The sequence below is a fragment of the Vanrija albida genome (assembly GCF_041260175.1).
Source record: "Vanrija albida strain AlHP1 chromosome Unknown contig_1, whole genome shotgun sequence".
Lineage (NCBI taxonomy): Eukaryota > Fungi > Basidiomycota > Tremellomycetes > Trichosporonales > Trichosporonaceae > Vanrija > Vanrija albida.
In genome coordinates, this window is record NW_027191420.1 from 2,251,896 (window position 1) to 2,275,932 (window position 24,037).

Genomic DNA, 24,037 nt, shown 5'->3' on the forward strand with positions numbered 1-24,037 from the left:
CTGGTTCCTGAAACATATTGACGTGTCATTTTTTGCCGCAGATATTTTCAAGCCCATCATTCATCATCACGCGACTAGTGAGTACAAGCGTGCTTGTGGACGCTTTGCGGGATCGTGTGCTGCCTTCATTCTCACCACTATACCATTGCAGCGACACCACCAACTCGCATCCAGCAACAACAAAGCAGCGGCCATCTCGAGCCGCCGCAGTACCCTCCAGTCCCAGGGGGAAAAGGACAAGACTCGTCGGTATCCATGCCTCAACCACTGGCATACTCATCCTGGTCATCACAACACACGACCAGGACCCCGCGCCACCCACAGCCACCCTCGCCCTCGCCCCTCTCGCACACGTCAAAACGGCATCGCAACTTGCATCCTCCACCACCAATAGCCGCGCCGCCTGCAATGTCCCGCGACGCCTTTGCCGCGCTCTCGAGCGGCGTCGCCGTCCCCCGTGCATCCTCGCTCACGGGCAAGAAGCGGCCCCGCGACTCGACAGACAGCTCGGATCCGAGGACTGCCAGCCTGCGCGCTAGCCGCCGCACCAAGTCTGTCGGTGAGGCTGGACGCGGCGCCGCAGACGCAAAGGATCGCGAGGCCTTCCAGCGCCAGCTCATCGGCGTGTTCGTCCCCCGCGCACTCAAGGAGTCGGCAGACGGCAACATGGCAAACTACAACGACCTGCTGGCCCACTTCCTCCCCACCGCGCTCCAGACGAGCGTCCCGCTCGCGCCCATCCTTCCTCTTCTCCGCGCCCTCACCGCCCACGTTTCCCTGCTGTCGCCCGAGATCCACGGCGCGCTTATCTCGGCCATCGTCGCCCTGCCTTGGGCCGCCGGAGACGACCGATTCGTAAAGTGCTACGTCGGCTTTGCTGGTGTCCTCGTCAGCGCGCACCCAGGATGGGCAAAGGAGGTCGTTGGTATGGCTGTTAGGGGTCTGACGTGGCGTAAGTTGGCAAAGAAGCAAGGAAGGGGGCACCCGCTGACGCTGGTCCCAGAGCCCAAGATCACGCTCGCTTCCTCGGCACCCATCACACGACGCGCATTCCACGCGAGGCACCACCTCCTTATCTCGCACCTCCTCTCCCTTATCCCGACACTGCCCAACATCATCCAGCCGCTCCTCAACCGTAACTCGCCACACAAGCGCGAAGACGAGGTGTGCCAGACGACCTGGGTCCGCAACGCCTGCGAGATGATCGAGTACTGCCCCGAGCTCGGCCCCAGAGTGTGGTCTGGACTCGTCGACCGCATGCTGAGGATCGACGTCGAGATTACGAACCGTGTCGAGGACGACGATGAGGACGATGACGATGAAGACGACGACGATGAGGACATGGCGGGCGGCAGCGCACCGGCCAACGACCCATTCGACTTGCTCATCTCCGAGGACGTGCCGAAGGAGGGTGACGATGAGGACGACGACGATGATGATGACGACGGAGAGCTCGACATCGACGCGCTGTCGTCCGACGACGAGCGTGAAACCGACGACGAGGCCACCACCGACGCAGTCGAGCTCGCCGCCCAGAGGAAGCGTAAGCGCGAGGCCCTCACGTCGATGCGCGCCAAGCTCGACGGAATGATGTACTACTTCCTGCGCCACCTCGAGGAGGCCATGGGCGGCCGCGAGCGCGGGCCGTCTGCCGCCGAGCTTGCGTCCCTGGGATTATCTTCGGTCGCCAGCTCTGGTGCCTCGACCCCCCGCTCTGAGACCCCAACACCAGGAGCGACCCCTACCACCTCCACTCCCCCATCCGGCCTCCCAGTGCTCCCGACAAGACCGAAGCCCACCGCGGCCCAGTCGCTGGCCCACTTCCAGGCCCTCCTCAACCTCTTCTCCCGCCAGATCCTCCCTACCTCGGCCACCCAGCACCTCCCCTTCCTCCTCTTCCTCGCATCGTCGTTCTCCCCAGCACACACCGACCTCTTCCTGGGCCTCCTCGTCTCGCAAGCGCTGTACGCCACGACCTCGAACGCACCGACTCTTGCCTCCCAGCCAGTGTCACTCACGCAGCGTGTGGCTGCGACTGTCTACATCGGCTCGCTGGTCTGCCGTGCACGCTACGTGACCGACGAGCAGGCGCGCACCGTCATGACCTACCTCCTGGCGTACATCGACGGCAAACTTGCGCAGGCCCGCGCCGCCGCCTCGGGCAAGGTCGCGATGGACGAGCTTCCTCTCTTCTACGCCGTCTGTCAGGCCGTCATGCTCACGTTCTGCTTCCGTTGGCGTGCCCTGACAGCCGACACGGACGGTGACGGCGTCGTCGGCGAGCTCGACATGGACGGCGAGAGCGAGACCGGCGAGTCGGAAGGGCGATGGATGCGCGACCTCGACGTGCTCCAGCGGGCACTCACCAGCGAGCTCAACCCCCTGCTTGGGTGCAACCCATCCATCGTTAGCACGTTTGCCAAGGTCGCCCACTCGACCGGGTTCGCGTACTGCTTCTCCATCATCGAGGCGAATCAGCACGCCACATCAGGCCGCAGCACCTCCACAAACTCGGCGAACGGACGCAGCGCCTCTGCTTCGCGGACCGCATCAGCCGCCGGCAACAGGCGCACGTTCTCGCGCACGACTTCAGCGCCGGCGGCACCCCTCCCGCCTGTGCTCGCGGCGCCGCGCAACGCCCGCCAGATCAACATCGACGCCGGGCTCGACTCGTACTTCCCCTTCGACCCGTACGACCTGCCCCGCTCGGGCGAGTACGTCGAGGCGCTGTACCGCACCTGGAGCGACGTTGCTGTCGACCTCGGCGGCGACAGCGACGACGAGAGCGACTCGGACGAGGACGGCGAAGAGTCTGAGGACAGCGAGGAGATGGACGATGAGTTCACGCGCGGCAGAATGTCGAGCTCGGCCGGCCGCTCCCTGCCCAAAATCATGCCCATGGCTGCCAAGCCTGGGTCGTATGGCGAGCACCGCCGCAGAATTATCAAGGACGCTGGCCTTTCTACCAGCTTAGAGCATATGAGCATTTCCCCTGGCAGTGCCGCCATCCACATGGCCGCCCCAGGGAAGGCATAGACATTGGGACAAACAGACGCATCTGTTGATAAAGTGTATATGCAATGTTGTACATGTTTGAAAAAGCGTGCTCAGATCGATGATCTGCGAATGCGCGTGCCACGGCGAGTTAACGCGGGCTTCTTCTCGACCGAAACACCGTGCGGCAGACGGCCGTCCTTCTCCCACTCGTCGAGCTTGGTACGAGCAGCCTTCAGGCCGATGTCGAGGACCTGCGGGAACTGCTTGAAGCCTCCGATCGTTTCAATGTGCTGGACCGTTAGCGCTGGACAGACGCGTCTCATCTTACCTGTACAGGCATGGCCATGTACAGGACCCGAGGGTCGCTCTTGACGTCCTCGAGCGTCTTCACACTCGACACGCTGGGCGTTAGTGGCACATCGGGGGTTCGCCCTTACTAGGTGAGGCGCGACGAGATCTCGGTCATGGAAAGGACGGAACGATTGTAGAAGGGGTTCCAGCGGTTGAAGAAGAGCCACCAGCCCGAGACCGAGTCACCGTAGTTGCGGGGAGAGGTGTCGTCAATGGAGCCGACGTCGACGACAATGACGTCGCGGATCCCGCTGGCGCGGAGAGGTCCAATTGGGGTGTTGTCCATGTAACCGCCGTCAACGAGAACTGGGAAGTGAGTTGGTGACATGACCCTCGCAACTCACGCTCGCCGTTGTCAGACAACGGTGGCAGGAAACCCGCCAGCGTCATGGAAGCGCGGACATAACGCCAGGCGTAGCCTGAACGGTGAATCTCCATGCGCGAGTGGGTGATATTGGTCGAGTTGGCAAAGAAGGGAATCCAGAAGTCTTGGTTGTCAGTACAGCAGACAATCGACAACAGGAGCCACGTACCTTCGATGTGGGTATTATAGAATGCCTTGTAAATGCCGCGATCTGGGCTGTCAGCTCGCTTCAAACTGCAGGCGTGAAGGAACTCACTAAACTCATGGCCGGTGGTATACGCCACAAATGGATATGTCACGTCGCTGAGGATACGCAGCATAGAACCCATGCGCCCGGCAAACTGCTTGGCACGGCCGGTAGTTTCGAGGATGTCGGTCTTGCGGGCATAGAGACCGCCAACCAGCGACCCGATCGAACAGCCGGCGATAGCGTCAATGGGAACACCGTGCTCCTCCAGAGCCTGAAGCATGCCGATATGGGAGATACCACGGGCACCACCGCCACTGAGGACGAGACCAATCTGCCTGCCGGTAAGACGACGGGCGATGCGTGCAAAGTCGTTCAGATGATGAGGACGCCTGGGACGCCCAAGGGGGCGAAGGCCACGGTACTGCTTGATACGCGTTTCGACCTTCTCGCGGAGATGCTTGAAGGCCGCGACCGCTGCTGGGTCATGAATGTGAATGCTGCCCGACTTGAGCGGTGCAGCCACGCCGGGCAGTTCAACATGGTAGTGGGCTTGGAGCCAAGGGCGGTTCTATTCCGAGGTCAGTTCTGGTCGAAGCTGGGCCATTTGCTCTCACCTTAAGCCAAAGTCGAGTTGATCCTGGAGGTACCGCCCTCTCATCATGGAGAAGAATGAGCTCCTTCCTGGCGTAGCACTTCATGGCGAGTAGTAACTTCTCATACTCTCCAAGCTGGGGGTCATCGCCCGCCCCCAGGACAAGAACCAGATCAGCTTGGCGAATACACGTCATGGTCCACTGGCTGGAAGGTGAAGTATCGGCGACATAGAGGACGATCTCGTAATGTTGCTGGGCGTCAGCTCAGAACCAAGGAACTAGCTCACCTCCTGGTCCGCCAGCCAGCCTGCAATCTTCAATGCACTGTCATTGTCAGCACATGTCTTCCCATTGCCACGTACCCCATCCTGGTGAAAGCATGGCGACCCAGGTGGCGTATGACCGTAGCCTGGTCTAGATACGACGTCGATGAGCCGATGTCCTCCAGGGCAGTCTTGAGCTTGGCAGCGAACTGCGCTACAGGCGCATCACGGTTGGATCCCATGATACAGACCGTTTCTGCAAGTGTTAAACAGCTCTTCTCTGCACAACAGCTGCCACTTACTCAGGTTGCGATCCGCGCGGAGCTCGTTCGCGGTCCCAGAAGCATGGTGGTTGATTTGGTGGAACTCTGACTGGTGCTGGTTGACCGCCTTGCGGACCTCGCCAACGATGAGCTTCATGAACTGCATGGTGGTGGCGGGGTGCTTGATCGAGACGGCATCGAATAGGGCAGTTGGAATTCGGACCAGCTCGGTCTCGCGAATCGCCTGGACCGTGTCGGAGCGAGGAGCGCCAAGAATGACGTCCAGTTCGCCGATGGGGTCGTTCTGTCCGTATTCGCGAATCACAGACACATTATCGCTGTTAGGCTTCTTATCGATGGCTCGGAGCCGACCATCTGAAGCAACGTCAGTGGAATTGTGGCAGTTCACTCACTGATGATGATGAAGAAATCGGTTGCCGGGTCGCCCTTCTCGTACAGATTCTGGCCGGCATTGAGCTGGATCCAGTCCAGACCTGCATCAATGTGGAGGACTGAGCTTGTTAGCTGATTGATGTCTTGGAAGCAACCCACTTAATGGCGAGAGAAGAGACAGCATGCGCTTTGCGAGAGTAAGAAGGACGATCGGACGGCGCTCGAGGATACGCTCCAAGGCGTTGTGTGGCAGGAAACCGACGTAGCAGTCGGTCTTGGCACTGCGCTGTTAGGTGATTGCAATAGGGCAAGGACTCACGAAATGTTGACGTATGACTCGGTGCTGCAGAGAGAGGCGAGGTAACCTGCAAGGCCGCCCGGCTTGACGGTGTACAGGACCTCTTCGCCCTCGAGCGGGCTCTTCTTTGACGGAGTCTTGCCCTTGTTTGGCGCTTCCGGGTCCTTGATGCCGAGGGCGGCGCCGAATGGCCTGTGCAAGTTTGCCGACGAGAGATCAGCGGCCAGGATGTTTGCTGACGCGGGGTCGCCGGGAGTCTGGGTCGGAATTGATACCTGAAAGGTTTAGATCTGTTTGGAACCACCCTCCAAACTTACATCAAGGAAGCCGTCAATAACGTAGTAAAGACCAGCGGCTCTCTCCCCCTGCTTGACGAGAACACTGCCCTTCTTGAAGTAGAGAATGTCGAGGTGGTTGCCGAGGTCACGCATGATGGTGGTGTTGACGTCCATGGCGCCGCCGTGGCTGTCATGGATGCTGGCAGAGACACTGCTGACGTCGTCATCGACACCAAGGCGAGCATTGAGCAGGCTTTCACGAAGGAGACCACTGATGTTGCCTCGGTCCTGAGACGCGTTGGCCATGTCGAGCACGTTTCCAAAGGGGGATCGTCCGTGAGGACGGCCATTGGGAAACATGGCCGGCGAGTTGGGGGTGGAGATGGAAAGGGAGGCAGCGATAGAACGGTTGCCGCGAGAGTCTCCTGGCTGGTCAGGGGGCTGGAGGATGCCGATCGACTTGGCAATGCACTTGACGAGTTCATCGCGCAGCTGGAACTGGTAGTCGTCGTCGTCCTCCGACTCGTAGGCCGATGTACGACGACGGTCGTTGAGCGAGGAAGTTGGAGTTCGACCACGCCAGGTATCGATCCTGGGGAAACGAGGTCTAAAGAAGCCATCGCTGTCCTTCTGGCCTGCCATTGCAAGGTCACCCGCTGCGACCTCATTGCGCATGGCCGAGTTGCGACGGAGGAGCATATGAGGCGTAGTTGGGCTGAGCACCTCATCGACCGTGTCTTCAGAGTCAGAGGCAAGCTTGGAGAATCCTTCTCCGATGCCCTTGAAACTGGTGGGCTTGGTTGCTGGCGTGCCAATGTTCTTTGGGGTGACGGACGGGAGCGAGGGAGCTCTGACGGTTGGGCTGGGGGACTCAAAGTTGAAGTAGTCGGGGCCACCAAGGATTGAACGCGCGGGGGAGTGTTCTGGGTTTGGGAAGGGTTGACGCTTGGGACGAAGTTCGGGCTGGAAGCGTTCTCGCAACGCCTGCATGCCCCCACCACTGTAAAACGAGCGGGGAAGAGGGTGGGACACGAGTGAGTTGAGCGCCGACTCTGAGCGCAGAATCTCGCGAGTGAGGCCGAGGAACTTGTGAGCTGAAGCGTCAGCTGAGGGTACCGCGAAAATCGGCAGCTAACGCACCAGTCATGAACGTAACGCGGCTGAATCGCTCGAGAACTACCTGAACGATTGACCCAGCAGCCTTGGGGAACTTGCGAGTGAGCTTGCGGAACGCCTCGGCGGGGATGACAGCGAGAGTGCTGTCGACAGTGGCACGGGCAATTGTGCCCTTCATGGCCACAGACTCGAGTGGCGTTTGCTGGCGATGACGGCTGGAGCCTGATCCGCGCGATCCCGGCTGATGTTCAAGCTGCGGGGGCTTCAAACTGGTCATGCCACTGAGCGGACCAAACATGGGTGAATGGGTGCTGGTCGAGGGGTGCGACGACTCGGCGGAGAGAGGCAGTCTGTTGATCTCGGGCGACGAAGACGACTGGCGGATGGTGCCGTCGACCGTGGAAGTGGACGGGGAGGACGGAGGTCTAGGTCCATCCTGAGGAGCGACTTCTGTGCTTGACGACGAGCCCATGGTCTTGCCGTCAAGTTGGCTGACATCAGAGTTTGCTCTCGAGCGCGGGCGCTCTTCGGCGAAGAGAGACGAGGCAGGAGGCTCGGGGGCATCCTCGTTCCATGTGAGCTTGATGTGCTCTGTGAAGAGAGACAGGATCGAGAACAAGGACGAGAGTGTGCCTCCGGTCGATACCTCGTTGACGAGGCTGTAGCCGTTGAACGAATCTCTGGTCGTCTCAAACGGGTCTGGGGACTCCAGCGAGGGGGAGTGATCGCCAGAGTTGGGAGCAAACTGACTAGATCAGCCATCACCGTTACAGCCGGCAGGGGTGACTCACCACTTGAACGCGACCCTCTACGACGCACCAGAACTCGCCGCCGCCGATCTCAATCGTATCTCCGGCTGCGAGACGACGCGTCTGGAGGTGGCGGCTGAGCTCATGGAAGACGGGACGTTCGAGGTAGCCGAAAATGCGGATGGCCGAGAGGAAGTCGTCGAGATACGAGTGAAGCACGTTTGTGGACCGGTTTGACGGGTCGTTGAGTGCCGCATCATTGATGAGAGGGAGGGTGTTGGCGAGGGAGGTGGGGGAAGGGAGTGGGAGACTGTGCATGTCAGTGTTGCTCGCCCGCGCTCTTGGCACTCACGCGCTCTCCTTGAGTTTGGTGTATTGGGTGAGGTACTGGGGCGTCAGCAGGCGTAGCGCGCGTCCCACCTACGCGGTAACGAATGAGGGCAAAGAGGGCGCCTGCAAGGCCTATAAACAGGGCAGCAAAGTGCGGGAATCCAAGCGAGATGGTGAACGAGTACTGGAGCATGCGGACAATCATTCTGAACGAGAGTGGTGGTGAGTAGGTGACACAAGAAGCGCAGCGACTTGGTTCTCGCCCAAGTCCGTGCTGGGGTCCGTGGCGACTCACGTGGGCACGGTGATGGTCACGACGCCGACAATGTACTGGGTAAGCTGGAGGATGTAGAGGACGCCGCCGACGACGGCGCCGGCGAGGGCGACGAGCGGGTTGCTGCTCGTGATCGGGGGCGGGTGCTGCGAGTGCTGTGGGAGGTGCGGCTGGTCGGGGTGGGTGTGGGCCGCGGCTGCTGTGAGACTTGCGACCGCGGCCAGTGTTATGGCCAGGCGCGGCATGGTGGTGGGCTGTGGGATGGGCACGACACCTATGTAGCCATGCGCGAGTGGGAGGAAGAGCAAGAGGAAGATGAGCAAGACGCAGCAAGGATGGGCCTGCCTTCCAGGGGATTGTTCCCAACTATGACGCACACCACTCGACGCGCCGGCCGGCACGTGGCGAGGAAGGCACCCACTCAAAAGTTGGCCGTTGGACATTGCGACAACAAGCCACAGCCCAATCGAGCGAGGCGCACGACCCACCCACGACGCGTGCGTTCTCAAACGACCCAACACCACGACGACACAATGCCCGTCGACGAGAGCGTGCTCGAGGCGCACCTCGACAACCTGGCAGAAGACTACTATGGTACGCGGTTCACCCTTCACGCTGACAGCAGACCTGCAGGCGCCGGTCGCCGACCAGCTCGCCTCGCCGCCGTCGGCGCTCGCAGCGCTGCGCATGATCAACAAGGGGCACCCCACAGTCATCTACGGTGGGTCGCGCGAGCGGGACGCCTCCGCCTAACCCCAGGCTTCAGCCCGATCCTCCCTGGCGCCGATCGCGACTGGGACGCGCCAGCGACGTACGCCACGATCCAAGGCGACGCGGAGGTGACCATCGCCGTGACGGACGACGGGCTGGCCGACAGCGTGCGGCTGCTGCCCGACGGCACGAGCACGTTTGTCAAGCCGCTCGACGCGCGCATGCGCATGGCCGCGTTCCTCGCGCGCCTGGGCGACAGCCAAGAGAAAGAAGCCCTCTACCTCCAGTCGCAGGACGGCAACATCTTCCGCGCCGAGCCCGCCGCCGAGCGCGCGCCCGAGCTCGCGCCGTTCCAGGCCGTCGTCGCGCGCGACGTCGCGTGGATGCGCGAGGCGACGGGGCAGCAGGCCGAGGCCGTCAACCTCTGGGTCGGGACGAGCGCGAGCACGACGAGCTTCCACCACGACCCCTACGAGAACATCTACACGGTGCTGAGCGGGGCCAAGACGTTTACGCTCGTCGCCCCGATCGACGGGCTGCGGCTGGACCGTGCGTGGCAGAGGGCGCAGGGCTGACAGCAGAACAATTCTACCCGCCCTCGACGCTGGTGCGCGAGGACGGCAGGCTCACGCCCCGCGCTGACGAGCCCCCGGCCCACCCCGTGCCCTGGGTCGCCGAGCTCGACGTGCCGGACGGCGTGCGCGCGCTCACGGTCACCCTCGGGCCGGGCGAGAGCCTGTACCTCCCCGCCGGGTGGTGGCACAAGGTGCAGCAGGACGAGGGGGCGGGCGGGCTCGCCGTCGCCGTCAACTAGTGGGTGCAGCAGCTTTGGCCACGCTGACTGGGGATAGCTGGTACCCCGCCGAGCTGAGGGCCGAGCGGTACGCGCTCGAGCGGCTCGCGCAGCGCGTCGCCCGCAGCGCGGGGCGCGACGGCGTCATCCCCCTGCCGGAGGACGCGGTGGCCGACGACGTGTGGGGCGACGACGGGGACGTGACGTCTGCGGACGAGTGGGATCCCAAGGACTGGGGTCGGTAGGGGTGGTGTAGCGAGCACAGGGGTGGCAGGCGGGCAGACGATCACACGGCATCTGTACAACCACAAGTAGAGCATGCAACCTGCATTTGGGCGCGCGGGGCCTGGGCATCGGACGCCTCGTTGACAGCAAGACACGACGAGACGCGACAACGACCACGACAGCACACCGCAGCCAGATGCAATCTGCATTTTTGATACAGCGAGACGTCGTGCCACGCGTGCCACGCGATACGATCCGCCTCGACGCGGCAACGCGACCAACGAGCAGTCAAAATGACGACCTATGCATACACCCGTCCAAACTCATGCACAGAGCATTTATCGGGAGTAGTTCCAGACGCCCTTGAGGACGCCCTCCTTGGTGGCGATGCGGTTGATGGACTGGGCGGGGGTTAGTACGTTTCTGGCTGCTTAGGAAGGGGGAGGGGGTGGGGTGCAGCCGAGAAAACGAGCAAACTCGGCGCGAGGGCGGCGCCACGTGCAGCGTGCGCGCTCGTCCATCCTCGTCCTTGCTCGTCCTCGGCACCATCCCCTCCCCCCTCCTCGTCCCGCCTGGCTGGGACTCGCGACTCACGTCGTCGGCCTCGCCCTGCGAGCGGACCTGGCCGCAGAGGGCAATGACGGTACCCTGGCCCTTTATGGCCTTGCCGTCGGCGTCGACGTCGGCGACGGTGATCTGGACCGAGGCGTGGTCCTTGGCCGTGATCAGGCGGTCTGCGGTGTGAGCTGGTTCCGCGCACTTTGCAGCACACTCACTGGTAGCCGAGCAGTGGCGGGGGATGTAAAGGTCAACGAGGACACCCTTGTCGTTCTCTGCGGGGCGTTAGTGCTGCTGGTGGGGGGCATCCGCGCCGTCGCTGTCGTCGTCGTCCATCCGTCCCCTGTCCACCGTAGCCTTTCCTCCAGAGTCTCAGATCTCGGGCTTGACGAGACGCAGGGCGCCGGGTCGAGGACTGGTCGGGGGCTGGGCGGCGGCGGCGGCGGGGACGGGCGGGACGGCGACGACAACGGCGGCGGGGGCACGCTCGACGCACCCATTTTGAATGATTTTGTGGTTAAGGAAGGAGCGTTGTCGACGACCACTTTGGTGAAGAATTCGGCGGCGCCTGCAGGCGGGCAGCCTGGCCGCGGAACGCACCCACTGCAGCCAGCCAGCAGCAGCAGCCGCCAGCCAGGCAGCCACAGACCGACCACCACTACACGCCGCTGCTGCACGTGACCAAAAGTTCGAACGGAGTTTCGGCAATTCCAACCACGTTCTGTGGCACTACCATCACTTACGTAACCCAATCTGCACATTGACCGGGCCTTGTCTGCATGCATCACAAGACAGATGTACACCCCTATGCACTACTCCCCGTCTTCGTCGTCAATCCTGCGCTGCGACAGCGAGCGCGTAAACACAATCTCCTCGTCCTCGTCGCCCTGCGGCAGTCGCTCGATAATGGCCCTGGCCGTCAGCGCCGCAGCCACACCCCCACTCACTCGCACTCGCACAGCAGCTCGGTGCAGAACAGGTCGAGGTTGAGGTCGCTCGGGTCGCTGCCGTCAGCGCTGCCCCTGCTCTTCACTTACGTTCCGAACGGCTGCTCAATCTGCGCTGCAATGCCCTCGACGCCGCACAGCGTGAATGCGGTGCACGCGACAATAAACACCATCTTCCAGCCCAGGTTCTCGACCAGCACGAACGGGAGGCACAGGAGATACAGCGTCACGCACTGCTTGAGGTGCACGCAGAAGACGTACGGGAGGGGCGTTTGACTGCGGTTAGAGGGCTCTGAACTGACACGACTTACACACTGCGTCGGTCAGCGCGGCCCACCCCACACCCACTCACATGCGCTCCATCGAACCCAGCTGGTTGGTCATGGACTGCACGAACGCCTGCATCCCGTTGAAGCCGGCGGGGCCGATCTCCTCGAGGCAGCCCTGTCGTCTGAAGCGGAATAGGCCGCGGCTGATTTCGTGTGCGCTGGGGTTAGCGGGTCCAGCCTCGTAGCCTCACATGATGAGCGGCAGCCCGACCTCGACTAAGCGGCCGAGGCCAGCGACCGACTGTCTGTCGACATCGTCGTTGGTCCTCCGGATATCCGGTCTCACTCCCGACTTGATCAGCGGCGTGCGCTCGTTGAGCGTCGTCGTGGATCTCGACGAGGTGAGAAGCGTGGCGGTGGCCTTTACCTCGACCTCGATCACTGGACGCACGCGCACAGCCGTGGGCCTGCGCGCGGGCTTGGGCTTCTTCTCCCCGCCAATCCACGAGGCCATCGTCTCAGGCTTGTTGCTCGGAGACGTGGGGTACGACTTGGAGACTGCGCGCTTTCGGGGCGAGCTGGACCCGGATCCAATGTTCTCCTCCTCGTCGCCGATCGACACCGCCGACGTAGAGTACGACCGCGGGCTCATGACCGTCGGCGCGTCGAGGATGTCGACGGCGTCGACTGCCTCCTCTGGCGGCGGGCTCACGCTCTGCGCCGACTCGAGCAGCGACTTGGGCAGCAGCGCCTGCAGGTCGGCGTGGTGCACGCCGCCCTCGGCGCGCAGGTAGTGCTTGGTCGCGAAGACGAAGCCGACGACGAGGCGGATCAGCTCGCGCTTGCGCTCGGTGAGCGCGTCTCTGTCCATCGGCACGCCGTCGCTAGCGGGCGGGGGCACCACGTTGATCCAGATAACCTGACGTCAGCGCAGTCTTCCACGTCGCACCCACCCGTGCGAGGTTCCGTGCATTCGACATGAGCATGGTAAAGTCCTTGCGGCCCCTGGCGATCAGCAGTGGTCTGGGCGTCGAGCCGCAACGTACTCTGCATAGCGCTCGTACGCCGTCGAGTTGCGGAACACTGGTGTGAGCGATGTCACGGGGGCCACGCACCGAGCAACAGGCCCACGACGACGGAGAGGAGCGGGACTGCGCGAGTCAGCCCTGCACGACGCCTGCAGTACCCACCAACATTGTTGGTCAGCGCCACCTCCTGCCCGTAGACGAGCGATGCGAGGGCCACGCCGGCCGCGAAGAGCGTGATGAAGAGCACGGGGCGGAGCACGATGGGGATGATGGAGGGGCGGTATACGAGCACGTCGTCTAGCCACGAGATTTTCGAGAGCTGCAGTGAGCTGGGGGCCCGCGGGGCTACTCACGCGCGGCTTGCTGTCCTCGACCGTCTGCATGCGCAGCAGCGACGCCAGCGTGCGCTTGTTGGCCGCGAGGGCCGGCGTCGCCGGCGCCCACGCCTTGGCCGTGTGCTTTGCCTTTGGGCGTACCGGTGTCGTGTCGTCGTCCATGGTGGGTGCAGTGCAGTGCAATGTGCGATGGTGAGATTGCAGTCGCCGCGGTGTATGTAGGTGCTAGCGTGGTGGGCCCCGTGCACGTCACGCTTGCCGGCGTGTACCTGGTCGTGGCCACTAACAACAACAAGGCGGGTCACGAGGTGGAGGTGAAACGCGAAGGTGGAGGCCATCCGTATGCCAGCGACCACACAGCGGCCTGAGCTTAGAGCTTAAGAGATGCGTCGCGCGTCGCGGGCGCAAAGGCTCGTCGTCTCACGCCGTCTCACGCACACGCCTCCCTCCCCCGCCCCCAAGCGCTCAGCCCAGCACAAGGGCGGACGCCTGCATGATCTCTGTGTCCAACGGCGCGATTACGCTGGAAAGCTAATTAATCACCAAATAGAGTCCAGACCCGAGGGGGTATAATGGGTATTATACTACCCCCGCCGGGGACTATAATCCCTCGCTGGGTGGGAGCTTTCAGACCCAGGTCTCAGACTTCAGCGATCCTAATGACAGTATATCAGGTAGTGGCTCCCTCCTTGTAAGGAAGGCAGTTGGCAAAAATTGTAATCGACACATTACATTCCCGTTCGTATAACGGCTAGTATGCTCGCTTGTCACGCGGGAGATCGGAGTTCGATTCTCCGACGGGAAGTTGATCAACCTTTTGCTCATGGCCCCCTTATGCCCCCTGCCGACGCGATTGTTTTGATCCTAATCCGGTTGGCCGCCAACGCCTACAACCCCTCACTCACGTCCAGCGATTCATCTCGCTCCGAACACGACACGGGTCGTCGCCTACTACTCATCTACACATACAACAGCGCCTCGGGCGTCTTCTAGCCTGGAACAACCAGCATCGCAGCTCACACTCATGCCTCCTTGGCGGCCAGCTTTGTTTTCAGCTCCTCGAGCTCCGTCTTGAGTCGATCCAGCTCGAACTGCGAGCTCGCCGCGCGGTCCTCGGCCTCACGCCACGACGTCTCGAAGCGCATGGAGCGTGCGTGCTCCTCGGCCAGGCGCGCCTGCGAGTGGACGAGCTCGGACTGGTCAGGTCAGATGGCTGTTTCGGGCCAACGTCAGCCACACCCACCTGAATCGTCTGCTTCTCCCGCTCCTTGCTCGCCAGCTCCTCGTCGAAGCGGCCCAGCTTGGATGTAATGTCGCTCAGGTAGTCGGCCGCGCGGCGCAGCAGCATGCCCTTGCCCATCTTCTCGCTGCCGCCGGGAACGAGACGCGCGATCTCGTTGATTCCGTCGTTGATGTTCTCTCGCCGCCTGCGCTCAACCTCCTTCTGTAGCAGCGTCAGCAGAGCCAAGTGCCACAGCAGTCAGCGCGACGCACGTGGCTGTCCTTCTTCATCTTGATCGGATCAATCGGCTCGCCATTCTCCACGGGGCCGACGACAATCTCCTCGCCATCGCGCCGCCGCTTGGTGCGGCCCACGATCCGGCCCATCTTGACGACGCCATCCTCGCCAACCTCCTCCTGGTGTGCGCCATCGGCGCCGCCCTCGAGCTGGTTAATGTTGAACGCGTCGTTGTGAGCGCCGTTTGTAGCCTGCTGTTCGAGCACGCGCTCGCTCTGGTCGGCCGCTTCCAGGAGCTCGCCGAATCTCGCCTCGCCCGTTGCGGTAAACAACGCGTTCCCCTGGTCGCCATCGACGTTGAAGCCGAGCAGGCCACCATCGTGGTCGTCAAGCACGTGCTGGGCAAAGTGGGTGAGGGGGTTCTGCGCCTCGGTCTCGACGCTGTTGAGCGTGACGGGATGCAGCGATGGATCGAGGTTTGCGAACGGGTCCTCGGATGTTTGGCGCGGCGAGGTGGCGGCCGCTGTCGAGGGCAGGCCGCCGTCGTTGGTGGGGCTGGTGCCGCCCTGGCCAGTCGCGAGGGACATTGTGCGATGGCTTACGAGGGGGGGATGGGGAGTGGCAGAGGGTGCGAGATGGGGAGGTAGGCTGTTTATGTATGTTGTACGCGCGGCGATGTGGATGGCTATGGTGGTGGTCGCTGCAGGACGTCACTTGGCGGGGCCGTGGGAGATGGTGTTGTGAGTCAGGTGACTTGGTAGAGACGTCAACATCGCCGCTATGTCTTAAGGGCGGAGGGGGGAGGGGGAGAGCGGCGGAGGGGGAAGGCCATCGCGCCAGGTAGGTCACGCCGCCTAGGTCCAGCCCAAGGCAGCGCGTGTTTGATTCCGAGGGATTAATCTTGTATTTATTCTTCATCATTTATCCCATCATGAGGCGCCGCACCCAGCGTCACCAGCCCGTGCACCAGCAGCCAGCAGCAACTGTTGTTGATCTGCCATCCTCCTTCCTCGACCTCGTTCTTTCATCCAGCACGCACCCTCACACACCATGGACTCACCATCACCACAATCAGAGGGGCAGGACCAGCCCATCGTCGGATCCCCCTCCGACTTCCTCAAGAACATTGTCGGAAAGAAGGTCAAGGTCCGCATCGGAAGCGGCATCGACTACCATGGTAAGTGTCGACCTGTTCGCTGTTGGCAGGTGGCAAAGGCGCAGCAATCGTCGTCTGGGATCGCAGGTGCAGAAGATAGCTCTGCAGAGGGAGCCTCGGGAACACAGGTCTTCCTCCACGATGCCCTCTGCCTCCTCAGGCTCTCCTAGGGACCAACACCAGCGGTCCTCCTCCCCATCATCAGGGGGGCATGTACCCCGCTGTGGGTCCTGGACACCCGCCCCAGGGCTCTTCTCCATTCTCTACCGTCTCAATCGACGCGTCACGTCCCCCCTATGTCCTTGCGAACACCCCTCATCCTTCCCTCCCCTTCCCCTTGAGTGCGCCTCACTTGCTCGTCTGTGCCACATGCCACAGCCACACCAGCTGCCCTCCAACTGATAAACTGACACCCATTCCAGGCCTCCTGACCTGCCTCGACGGTTACATGAACGTCGCGCTCGAGGACACGGAGGAGTGGGTCGGCGGCCGTCTGACCAACCGTTACGGCGACACCTTCCTTCGTGGCAACAATGGTGGGTGCAGCTATCCCTTCAAGGACGTTAGCTGACCACGCAGTCCTGTACATCTCCGCCCTCGAGGACTTGTAACGAGGCTGGCATGACAGCGGCGTTGACAGGGGAGGTGTAATGAGCCGCCGTCGCCGTCGATAGAGGCGTGGCGGAGGGAGGGACGCGTGTCCTTCTCGTAGCAGATAGCAGGCGACAATCACACGACATGTAACATTGCACATTGACAAGCCCGATCCATGGTACAGCGTCTCCAGAGGCCGTAAGCCGCTGCCTCGACGTACGAACAGAAGGACGAGGAGGGATGGGGGAGGTCGATGTACTGGTGGCCGACCTATATATGGCTCTGGATTTGCTCCCGCGCGCCCACCGTGCCTTAGGTTGGCTGCGGTGACGATATCTCCAGCGCCGCATACCGTGGTCGTGTCGAGCGTCGTGAGCGCGCACCACCGCCGCCGTGACGACCAACGACCTCAACTCTCACCTCTTCCCATTACCCGTCGTCGATAGCAACTCGCCGCACAAAGACACACACGCGGCCACACACAGCTGCTATCCCACCATGGCGGGCAACAAAGAAATCCTCGACCCGCCCGAGGCCATCGACCCCATCAACGAGGAGTTCTATGCCTCGTGAGTCGTGGTTGCGGCAGCGCGCCCTGCCCTTAGTCGTTCACACCTCGCTCACACACCCAGATGGGGCCTGTGTATCCTCTGCGTGCTCCTCATCGGCGCACTCTGCACCTCGTACTACCTCCAGATCAAGCGTATCCGTGCCATCCATGAGACGGTCGTGTCCATCTTTGCCGGCATGCTCGTCGGCCTCATCTTCCGCCTCGCGCCCGGCCACCTTATCCGTGACATGTTTGTGAGTAGGCGAGCTGCGACATCGGCCTCGACCTTGGCCGGGCACGGACGACGCCCACTTGCTTCTCGAAGCGGTTAGGGAGCCTCACTGACACGGCCAGGCGTTCAAGCACACCGTCTTCTTCAACCTGCTCCTCCCGCCGATTATCCTCAACTCGGGCTACGAGCTCAAGCAGGAAAACTTCTTTAGGAACTTTGGAGTCATCCTCACGTTTGCCTTCTTGGGGACGTTTATATCGGCCGTGGGCATTGGTGTCTTGGTCTACCTCTGGTCCTTCCTCGGCTTGGAAGGCTTGAAGTTTAGCCTCCTCGAATGCCTCATCTTTGGCTCGACGCTGTCTGCCACGGACCCAGTGACGATTCTGGCCATCTTCAACTCGGCCAAGGTCGACCCCAAGCTCTACTCGATCATCTTTGGCGAGAGTATCTTGAACGATGCCGTCTCCATCGTCATGTACCAGTACGTGGCGATTGATGTTCGTGGTAACGCGCTAACCGTCGCCAGGACGCTGTCGCACTTCCACAACCAGGAGATGCAGGACATTTACATCTCGACACTGTTCCACGGTGTCGGTATGTTCTTGTTCTCGTTCCTCGTGTCCATGGCTCTCGGCGTCGCGTTTGGCCTCGCCTGTTCGCTCGGCCTCAAGCACTCGCACCTCGCCAGCTACCCCCAGATTGAGAGCTGTATCGTCGCCCTTGTGGCTTACACCAGCTACTTCTTCTCCAACGGTCTGGAGATGAGCGGTGAGTGGCAGATGGGCGAATTGTTGTGCGTTGTGCTGATGGTGCCAGGCATCGTGTCTCTTCTGTTCTGCGGGATCACACTCAAGCACTATGCCTACCACACTATGTCCAAGCGCACGCAGAAGACGACAAAGTACATGTTCCAGGTCCTCGCCCAGCTGTCAGAGAACTTCATCTTCATCTATCTTGGGTTGAACCTCTTCACGCAGGATGTTCAGGTGTTCAAGCCCTTCTTCATCCTCGTCGCGGCGGTAGGTTATTAGCGTTTGTCACGCGACTGACGCTCAGATCGCTGTGATGGCTTCGCGTTACGCCGCCGTCTTCCCGCTGGCTGAGCTCATCAACTGGATCTTCCACACCCGCGGCCAGCGCTATGAGGAGCTCCCTCACTCGTACCAGATGATGCTCTTCTGGGCTGGTCTCCGTGGTGCTGTCGGTGTTGCCCTCGCTACTGGCTTCACGGGCCCCAACGCCGACGCTCTGCGTACCACTGTCCTCGTTGTCGTCGTGCTCACCGTCATTGTTTTCGGTGGCACCACTGCGCGCATGCTCGAGGTCCTGGGCATCCGCGTTGGCGTCGAGGACGACGATGACAGCTCGGACGAGGAGGGTGAAGGCTGGGCCAGCCACCACGGAAACATTGCGCTTCAGCTTGGCCCCGGTAGCCGCCGGTATGCTGGACAGAACGGCCAGGGCATGTACAGCGAGGATGACGACGTGGGCTTCACCTCGCCTCTCGACTCGCCCTTCCAGAGAGGTGTCAACCTGTCGGGCTCGCGGCGGTCAACATCGCGCCCCCGCCTGCCGCGAGGCGCGTCGGCAGCAGGCTTCTCCACCAACTCTGAAGAGTCGGACGAAGAGCCTCTGCCCGCTGCCAACTACGGAGACCCGGCTGACGTCGATGCCGAGGCAGGAACCGCCGGCCCATCACGAAAGGGCATGATCTTCCGCGACGGCCAGTGGTTCACTGCGCTCGATGAGCGTTACCTCTTGCCCCTGTTCTCCAACTCGGTGACGGCGCGTCGTCACCACGCCAAGAAGGCCCAAAAGGCCAGCACGACGGCGCTCAACGAGTACGACACGAGTGCGGCTCGGGACGCGTCACCGGACCCGAACCCAGGAAGCGCACAGGACACTGAGAGCGAGAATGGCAAGGTCAAGGCCGGCGTCGGCAGAAACTTTGGGTGAGCTTGTTGGCTGCTTGCAAAGAGTCATGCTAATGTCCCTCGCAGCGACCTCTTCTTTGTGCGCACCGACCCCCCGAGCCGCCCTTCATCGCCACCGCCGGGCGAGCCCCGTCCTTGAGCAAGTGGCGGACTATAGAGACGAGAAAAGCCGAGCTATTCTCGATGCATGGGCACGTGTGCTGGCCCGCGGTGGATGTACTTTTAGCTATAGACATTCCATGCACTTGAGTGAGACTGAGGTTGGGGGCGAGTGGCGCCGTGGATGGGAGCACAGACCTCGACCTCACGGAGATGGGTGTGGCGCGGTGGGCGGGCGAGGGCGCGAGGCGCGCACCAGCCACCGACTGGGCCACGCAGGGTGTGCATTGAGGAGAGCAGTCTGGCCACAGCGGTGCAGTGCGACGAGGTGGCCGAGGTGGATGAGGTGAGAACGAGGAAAGAGACGAGAGATGAGAGAAATGGAGAGAATGAGCCCCCCCCCCCCCTCCCTCTCTTGTGGCGCACAGACCGTGTGCACGCTCCATTCCTCGTCCTCGTCGGTCAACCGTCATCCGTTTCATCGTCGCCACACGACACTTTCATCTCCCTAGCTCCCTTTAGCCCCACCGAGCCACTGCCGCTGCAGCCACTGCGCCCCCGTTGCCCTTATTACCCACTTGCGCGCCACCATGTCGTCGTTCGACATTCCAGACCACGGGCTCAACACCATGGTCCTGCCCGACCTTCCCTCCGACCTCTGCCTCCCCCCGCTTCCCCCTATCGCAGACGCGCACCTCGCGCGCCTGGCAGTCACCCACTCGAGCGCGCACCAGCTGCCGCGGCGCCCGACGAGCCTCGAGTTCGAGGCCGACGAAAAGGTCGAGGACTACGAGAAGCTCGAGCACGTCGGCGACAGCATGCTCGGCTCGGTCGTCACGGGGCTGCTGCACGACCTCTTCCCACTCCTGCGTCCCGGCCCGGCGACGGTAGGTTGGGGGCTTGGCCTAGCTTACGCCCAGATGCTCAAGTCGCACCTCGTCTCCAATGCCACGCTGCGGCAGCTCTGCGTCCGCTACAAGATCACCGACCACATCATCGCGGCCCCGGTCCAGCTCCTCACTATCAAGTCGCAGGAGAAGCCGGTGGCCTCCATCTTCGAGGCGTACATCGCCGCCGTGTTCTACGACTACCTTACCAGCGAGGTGCCGGGCGGCTACTCTGCCGACAATATGGACGTGGACGACGACGGCGCGTCGTCCGTGTCGACCGATGAGCCGTCGGTGACGGGCGCGACGGCGGATGACGAGTCGGTCCAGGGCGACGGCGAGGTGGACATTTCGATCGACGCGACGTCCACGGCGGGGTCGGTCGTGAACGGCCACTCGGGCGAGGGAATCCCGGCGTCCACCGCGGTGAGGTTTGGGTTGCAGCTTCGCTGACGCCAGAACATTGCGCAGAACGCCCAGAACCTGTCGCTGTACGAGGCGTCCCTTCCCTCGCGGCTCGACGTCCCCAAGCGCAGCTTTAGCCGGCTCCGCGAGGTGAGCGGCACGGCCTCGGCGCCGTCGGGCCCGCCCTCGACGGTGGACGCCGACGCGGGCTCCGACGTCGCCTCGTCAGTGGGCACCGAGGCCCCGCCGATCCTGCAGCCTCTGCGCCCCCTCGCACTGCGCACGCGCGGCGGTGCATTCGACTACATTGATGCCTGGCTCCGTCCCCTCTTCACGCCGATCGCGCGCTGGGCGCTCGACCAGATGCAGGCGGACGCGCGCGTCGTCGTGCAGGAGGGCGAGCCGTCGAGTGACCACGCGACGACGGGCGCGCTCTCGCTCCTCCACAGCTGGGCGACCAAGGAGACGGGCCGCCTGCCGACGTACGCGTCGCTCACGGACGCCGGGCCGCCCTGGGCAATCGAGTGCGTCGCGGTGGACAAGAGCGGCGTGCAGGTGCGCGCGGACGCGACGCGCGAGACCAAGGCGGCGGCCAAGAATGTCGCGGCGTGGAAGGTGGCGCGGCAGCTGAGCCTCGAGGTGCCGGAGTAGGGCTGGGTGGGGCCGAGGCGCAGCCGAGGCCAAGGGGCCGTAGCACAAGAGACACCATATCATTGTAGTGTGAAGCAGTCGCGTGTGTGGTAGCGGCGGGTAGCGTCGTAGCGTCGTAGCGTGGCGAGTGATGCAGGTGTTAAGTAGCGGGTGTCGCAAGGCCTGGCGGAGAGCGTGTGGTCGAGCGGCGTGGCCGAGCGTCGTCGAGCGGGCTGGAATCGTCGGCGCCTACGCCGCCCCCATCATCCCGCGCCACCGCTCCGCCCGCGCCGCCCGCCCAAGCCCCTCCTCAACGCGCACGAGCAGCCCCAGCGCGCGCTCACGCACCGCCGCGACCTCGGCGCGCGCGGCGTCGGCCTCCCCCTGGCGCTTGAGGAGGCGCCGACACTCGGCCTGCACGGCGAGCAGCTCGGCCTCGGCGGCGTGCGCGTCGGGCGGGGACAGGGAGAGGTACGCCTCTGCGAGGTCGGCGCGCGCGGTGAGCAGGGGCACGGGGTTGGGGCAGGCGGTTGTCGACCCCGGAGATGGGGCGGGCGCTGGCGCTTCCGACAGCAGGTGCACCCTCGCGGCGAGGAGCTTGGCCCGCTCGGCTGGCCCCAGCTCGCCTTGTAGTGCGCGCTCGACCACCTCGAGCGTGAGGAACGGGGAGGACAGGATCGCGGCGGGCATCGGCGAGCGAGTGGCATGACGCAAATTGTGTCGCCGACGCGCTTTGCTTTCTTCTCCACTGGCCCGTGCCTGGATCCATGTAGCCTACCGCTCCCGCACCAACTCCCACCCCTGCATCATCGTGGCTACAAACATTGCAATTAACACCGCCATCATGCCAGTATCTGTCCCCAAGCGTACACAGTATGCGGGTGCTGCGGCTGCGACAGCGCACAGCAGAGTGTCCAGTGGTAGCAGCGCCTAGAGGCGCTTGAGGCCGCGCTGGCCGCCCCTAGAGACGCTTCAGGCCGCGCTTGGCCTTGGTCGCAGCCGCCGACTTGGCCGGCGCCGTCTTGACGACCGGCTTGACGGGCGCGTCGTACCCCCCCTGCGGCACAGGCGCGGGGCTCGTCTCCTGGCGCGCGTGGTTGCCCAGCGGCGACGGCCGGCTCGCCGTCGGCTGCGGGCTCGAGTTCTGCGGCGACGATGGCGACGACCGTGACGGCGCAGACGCCACTGGGGGCTGCGGGAGGAGTGCGTCGACCGACTTCACGGACGCGTCACGGAAGGGGGCGGGGGGAACCTGTTGTGTCAGCCGAGGTCACGCCAACCAAACACCACACCCACCTTTGGCGTCGCATGGATGCCCGTCAGGAGCCTGGCGTACTGCGCGGGTGAGCTATCATCCTGTGGTTTGCAACCCACCTTGCAGTAACCCTCATAGTCAGCAAGCAGCTGCTTGCCCGCCTCCTCGTCCAACGCGCTCTCCGGGTTGGGATAGATCAGCAGGCACTTGATCGTCTGCGCGTGTGAGCAACGCCGCCGTCATCTCCCCCCGCCCATCGCGCCCGCCCCACTCACAACCAGCACATGCGCCACACCATAGTGCTTCCTCCAGCCCTTCTTGAGCGTGTCGACGCAGATCTCGCCCACCTTGGAGATGTTGGGGTGGAAGATTTTGGTCAGCATAGTGCCTGTGGTGTCAGCGGCGTGTGCCTGCCCACCCGAACATGACGCAAAACAAACATTTGGGCGGCAGGTTTGGGTACTCTGGCCCAAAGTCGAAGCGGACGCGAAAGTATCCTCCCTCGTAGGGTGTTCCGGCTGCAGTTGTGAGCACGAGCAATGGTTGGGTCCCGCGCGCCGGGCGACCTCGCGCCGGCGTCGACGCCGCACTCACCTGGTCCCTGCACCCAGCCCTCGAGCGCCGTCAGGTCGTCCTCGTCCACGACGACGCGCACGCCCTCGGGCGGCTCGGTGCGGAGCGTGACGAGCTCGCGCGAGAGCAGGCGCAGTGCTTGTGGTGTGAGGGACTGGGAGGTCAGCATGGGCGGGGTGTGGCACGGTGGGAAGATGTGCACGAGACCGGGCAAGGGCTAATGGCGCCGGGCGTGTTTGGTCGCCTTCTCGACGTACCATTTTCTTCCGCAGTAGGATCGGGGAGTGCCGCGGTGTAGAGCGATGCGGTTGTGAGAGAAGGGGAATGAGTGACTGTCGTCACTTTGGTTGTTGCCAGAGAGAGATGAGTGAGAGCGCAGACTGATGGTCGTCGTCAGCCGTCGTTGCCTCGCTCTGAAATGGCTGGTGGTGCTGCCCGCTTTCGTCAATAACAACAAGGGGGCGACTAAGGCGGGATCAAATCGGTTCCAATTCCCAGGCTGAGGTTTCAGATTCCACGTGGTCTATGCATGGCAAACCACGTGACTGCTGCGGCACAAGGCGGCTAGAAGAAGTTGAGATGGAGAGACACGAGCACTGCTGCACACTGCACCTCGCCATGCATGCATTCGGAAACCCAGGCAAGACAAAAGCCACGCATGGTCTTGTGACCTTTGGCACGCCGCGACGAGGTATAATAGACGCAGCGCATACCCATACCGCGCATCTGTATTCCCCCAAGCCTGGCGGGCGGCGGCATCAAGCGGGGCACCGTAATACGTGGGTGACTCCCGACGGCATCGGGCGGGCCACTGAGATAACATCGTCCACGCCTGCTTTGCTCTTCCTCCCTCCTCTTCTCTCCCACGACAATCCTCGCCACCGATATTACAATGTCGGGGCCCAGCTCACCTAGCGACCCACCGCGGCCCTCCTCCG

General features: G+C 62.8%; 11 protein-coding genes and 1 non-coding gene across 12 annotated transcripts; 6 read left to right on the plus strand and 6 right to left on the minus strand.

The window, feature by feature from the left end:
• Positions 1–408: 408 nt before the first annotated feature.
• On the plus strand, positions 409–3,036 carry RRN3 (DNA independent RNA polymerase I transcription factor; the record flags this gene model as incomplete). The annotated part of the gene is made up of 2 exons (XM_069349577.1): positions 409–952; positions 1,004–3,036. The coding sequence occupies 2 exons, from the start codon at positions 409–411 to the stop codon at positions 3,034–3,036; spliced, it is 2,577 nt and encodes an 858-aa protein (XP_069213121.1).
• A 71-nt stretch (positions 3,037–3,107) lies between these two features.
• NTE1 (phosphatidylcholine and lysophosphatidylcholine phospholipase) lies at positions 3,108–8,704 on the minus strand (the record flags this gene model as incomplete). Its single annotated transcript, XM_069349578.1, has 19 exons — positions 3,108–3,287; positions 3,326–3,398; positions 3,435–3,654; positions 3,693–3,836; positions 3,882–3,923; positions 3,969–4,470; positions 4,517–4,747; positions 4,783–4,819; positions 4,858–5,014; positions 5,061–5,396; positions 5,435–5,533; positions 5,574–5,695; positions 5,734–5,987; positions 6,030–7,084; positions 7,131–7,851; positions 7,898–8,165; positions 8,208–8,242; positions 8,280–8,391; positions 8,481–8,704. The coding sequence occupies 19 exons, from the start codon at positions 8,702–8,704 to the stop codon at positions 3,108–3,110; spliced, it is 4,812 nt and encodes a 1,603-aa protein (XP_069213122.1).
• A 288-nt stretch (positions 8,705–8,992) lies between these two features.
• Q8F55_000929 (uncharacterized protein) lies at positions 8,993–10,208 on the plus strand (the record flags this gene model as incomplete). Its single annotated transcript, XM_069349579.1, has 5 exons — positions 8,993–9,053; positions 9,085–9,180; positions 9,219–9,719; positions 9,752–9,983; positions 10,022–10,208. 5 exons carry the CDS (start codon positions 8,993–8,995, stop codon positions 10,206–10,208), a joined length of 1,077 nt encoding a protein of 358 aa, XP_069213123.1.
• A 318-nt stretch (positions 10,209–10,526) lies between these two features.
• RPS21 (40S ribosomal protein eS21) lies at positions 10,527–11,246 on the minus strand (the record flags this gene model as incomplete). The annotated part of the gene is made up of 4 exons (XM_069349580.1): positions 10,527–10,589; positions 10,783–10,922; positions 10,965–11,021; positions 11,243–11,246. The coding sequence occupies 4 exons, from the start codon at positions 11,244–11,246 to the stop codon at positions 10,527–10,529; spliced, it is 264 nt and encodes an 87-aa protein (XP_069213124.1).
• Positions 11,247–11,558: 312 nt separating this feature from the next.
• Positions 11,559–13,487, minus strand: Q8F55_000931 (uncharacterized protein; the record flags this gene model as incomplete). The annotated part of the gene is made up of 11 exons (XM_069349581.1): positions 11,559–11,658; positions 11,694–11,750; positions 11,784–11,969; positions 12,005–12,007; positions 12,046–12,180; positions 12,214–12,881; positions 12,916–12,967; positions 13,009–13,045; positions 13,078–13,113; positions 13,153–13,309; positions 13,344–13,487. 11 exons carry the CDS (start codon positions 13,485–13,487, stop codon positions 11,559–11,561), a joined length of 1,575 nt encoding a protein of 524 aa, XP_069213125.1.
• Positions 13,488–14,058: 571 nt separating this feature from the next.
• Positions 14,059–14,130, plus strand: Q8F55_000932. Its single transcript has one exon. It is a non-coding gene; the product is annotated as a tRNA-Asp (tRNA).
• A 217-nt stretch (positions 14,131–14,347) lies between these two features.
• CBF1 (basic helix-loop-helix protein) lies at positions 14,348–15,371 on the minus strand (the record flags this gene model as incomplete). The annotated part of the gene is made up of 3 exons (XM_069349582.1): positions 14,348–14,521; positions 14,569–14,769; positions 14,820–15,371. 3 exons carry the CDS (start codon positions 15,369–15,371, stop codon positions 14,348–14,350), a joined length of 927 nt encoding a protein of 308 aa, XP_069213126.1.
• A 463-nt stretch (positions 15,372–15,834) lies between these two features.
• LSM6 (U4/U6-U5 snRNP complex subunit lsm6) lies at positions 15,835–16,551 on the plus strand (the record flags this gene model as incomplete). The annotated part of the gene is made up of 3 exons (XM_069349583.1): positions 15,835–15,961; positions 16,363–16,476; positions 16,520–16,551. 3 exons carry the CDS (start codon positions 15,835–15,837, stop codon positions 16,549–16,551), a joined length of 273 nt encoding a protein of 90 aa, XP_069213127.1.
• A 481-nt stretch (positions 16,552–17,032) lies between these two features.
• Positions 17,033–19,389, plus strand: NHX1 (monovalent cation:H+ antiporter, CPA1 (nhx1); the record flags this gene model as incomplete). The annotated part of the gene is made up of 7 exons (XM_069349584.1): positions 17,033–17,103; positions 17,167–17,338; positions 17,439–17,797; positions 17,843–18,084; positions 18,133–18,335; positions 18,373–19,268; positions 19,317–19,389. 7 exons carry the CDS (start codon positions 17,033–17,035, stop codon positions 19,387–19,389), a joined length of 2,016 nt encoding a protein of 671 aa, XP_069213128.1.
• Positions 19,390–19,939: 550 nt separating this feature from the next.
• Q8F55_000936 (uncharacterized protein) lies at positions 19,940–21,292 on the plus strand (the record flags this gene model as incomplete). The annotated part of the gene is made up of 3 exons (XM_069349585.1): positions 19,940–20,236; positions 20,270–20,662; positions 20,708–21,292. The coding sequence occupies 3 exons, from the start codon at positions 19,940–19,942 to the stop codon at positions 21,290–21,292; spliced, it is 1,275 nt and encodes a 424-aa protein (XP_069213129.1).
• A 228-nt stretch (positions 21,293–21,520) lies between these two features.
• Positions 21,521–21,961, minus strand: Q8F55_000937 (uncharacterized protein; the record flags this gene model as incomplete). The annotated part of the gene is made up of 1 exon (XM_069349586.1): positions 21,521–21,961. The coding sequence occupies one exon, from the start codon at positions 21,959–21,961 to the stop codon at positions 21,521–21,523; it is 441 nt and encodes a 146-aa protein (XP_069213130.1).
• Positions 21,962–22,232: 271 nt separating this feature from the next.
• On the minus strand, positions 22,233–23,359 carry Q8F55_000938 (uncharacterized protein; the record flags this gene model as incomplete). Its single annotated transcript, XM_069349587.1, has 7 exons — positions 22,233–22,523; positions 22,568–22,606; positions 22,646–22,741; positions 22,802–22,914; positions 22,967–23,044; positions 23,121–23,253; positions 23,357–23,359. 7 exons carry the CDS (start codon positions 23,357–23,359, stop codon positions 22,233–22,235), a joined length of 753 nt encoding a protein of 250 aa, XP_069213131.1.
• Between the last annotated feature and the right edge of the window lie 678 nt (positions 23,360–24,037).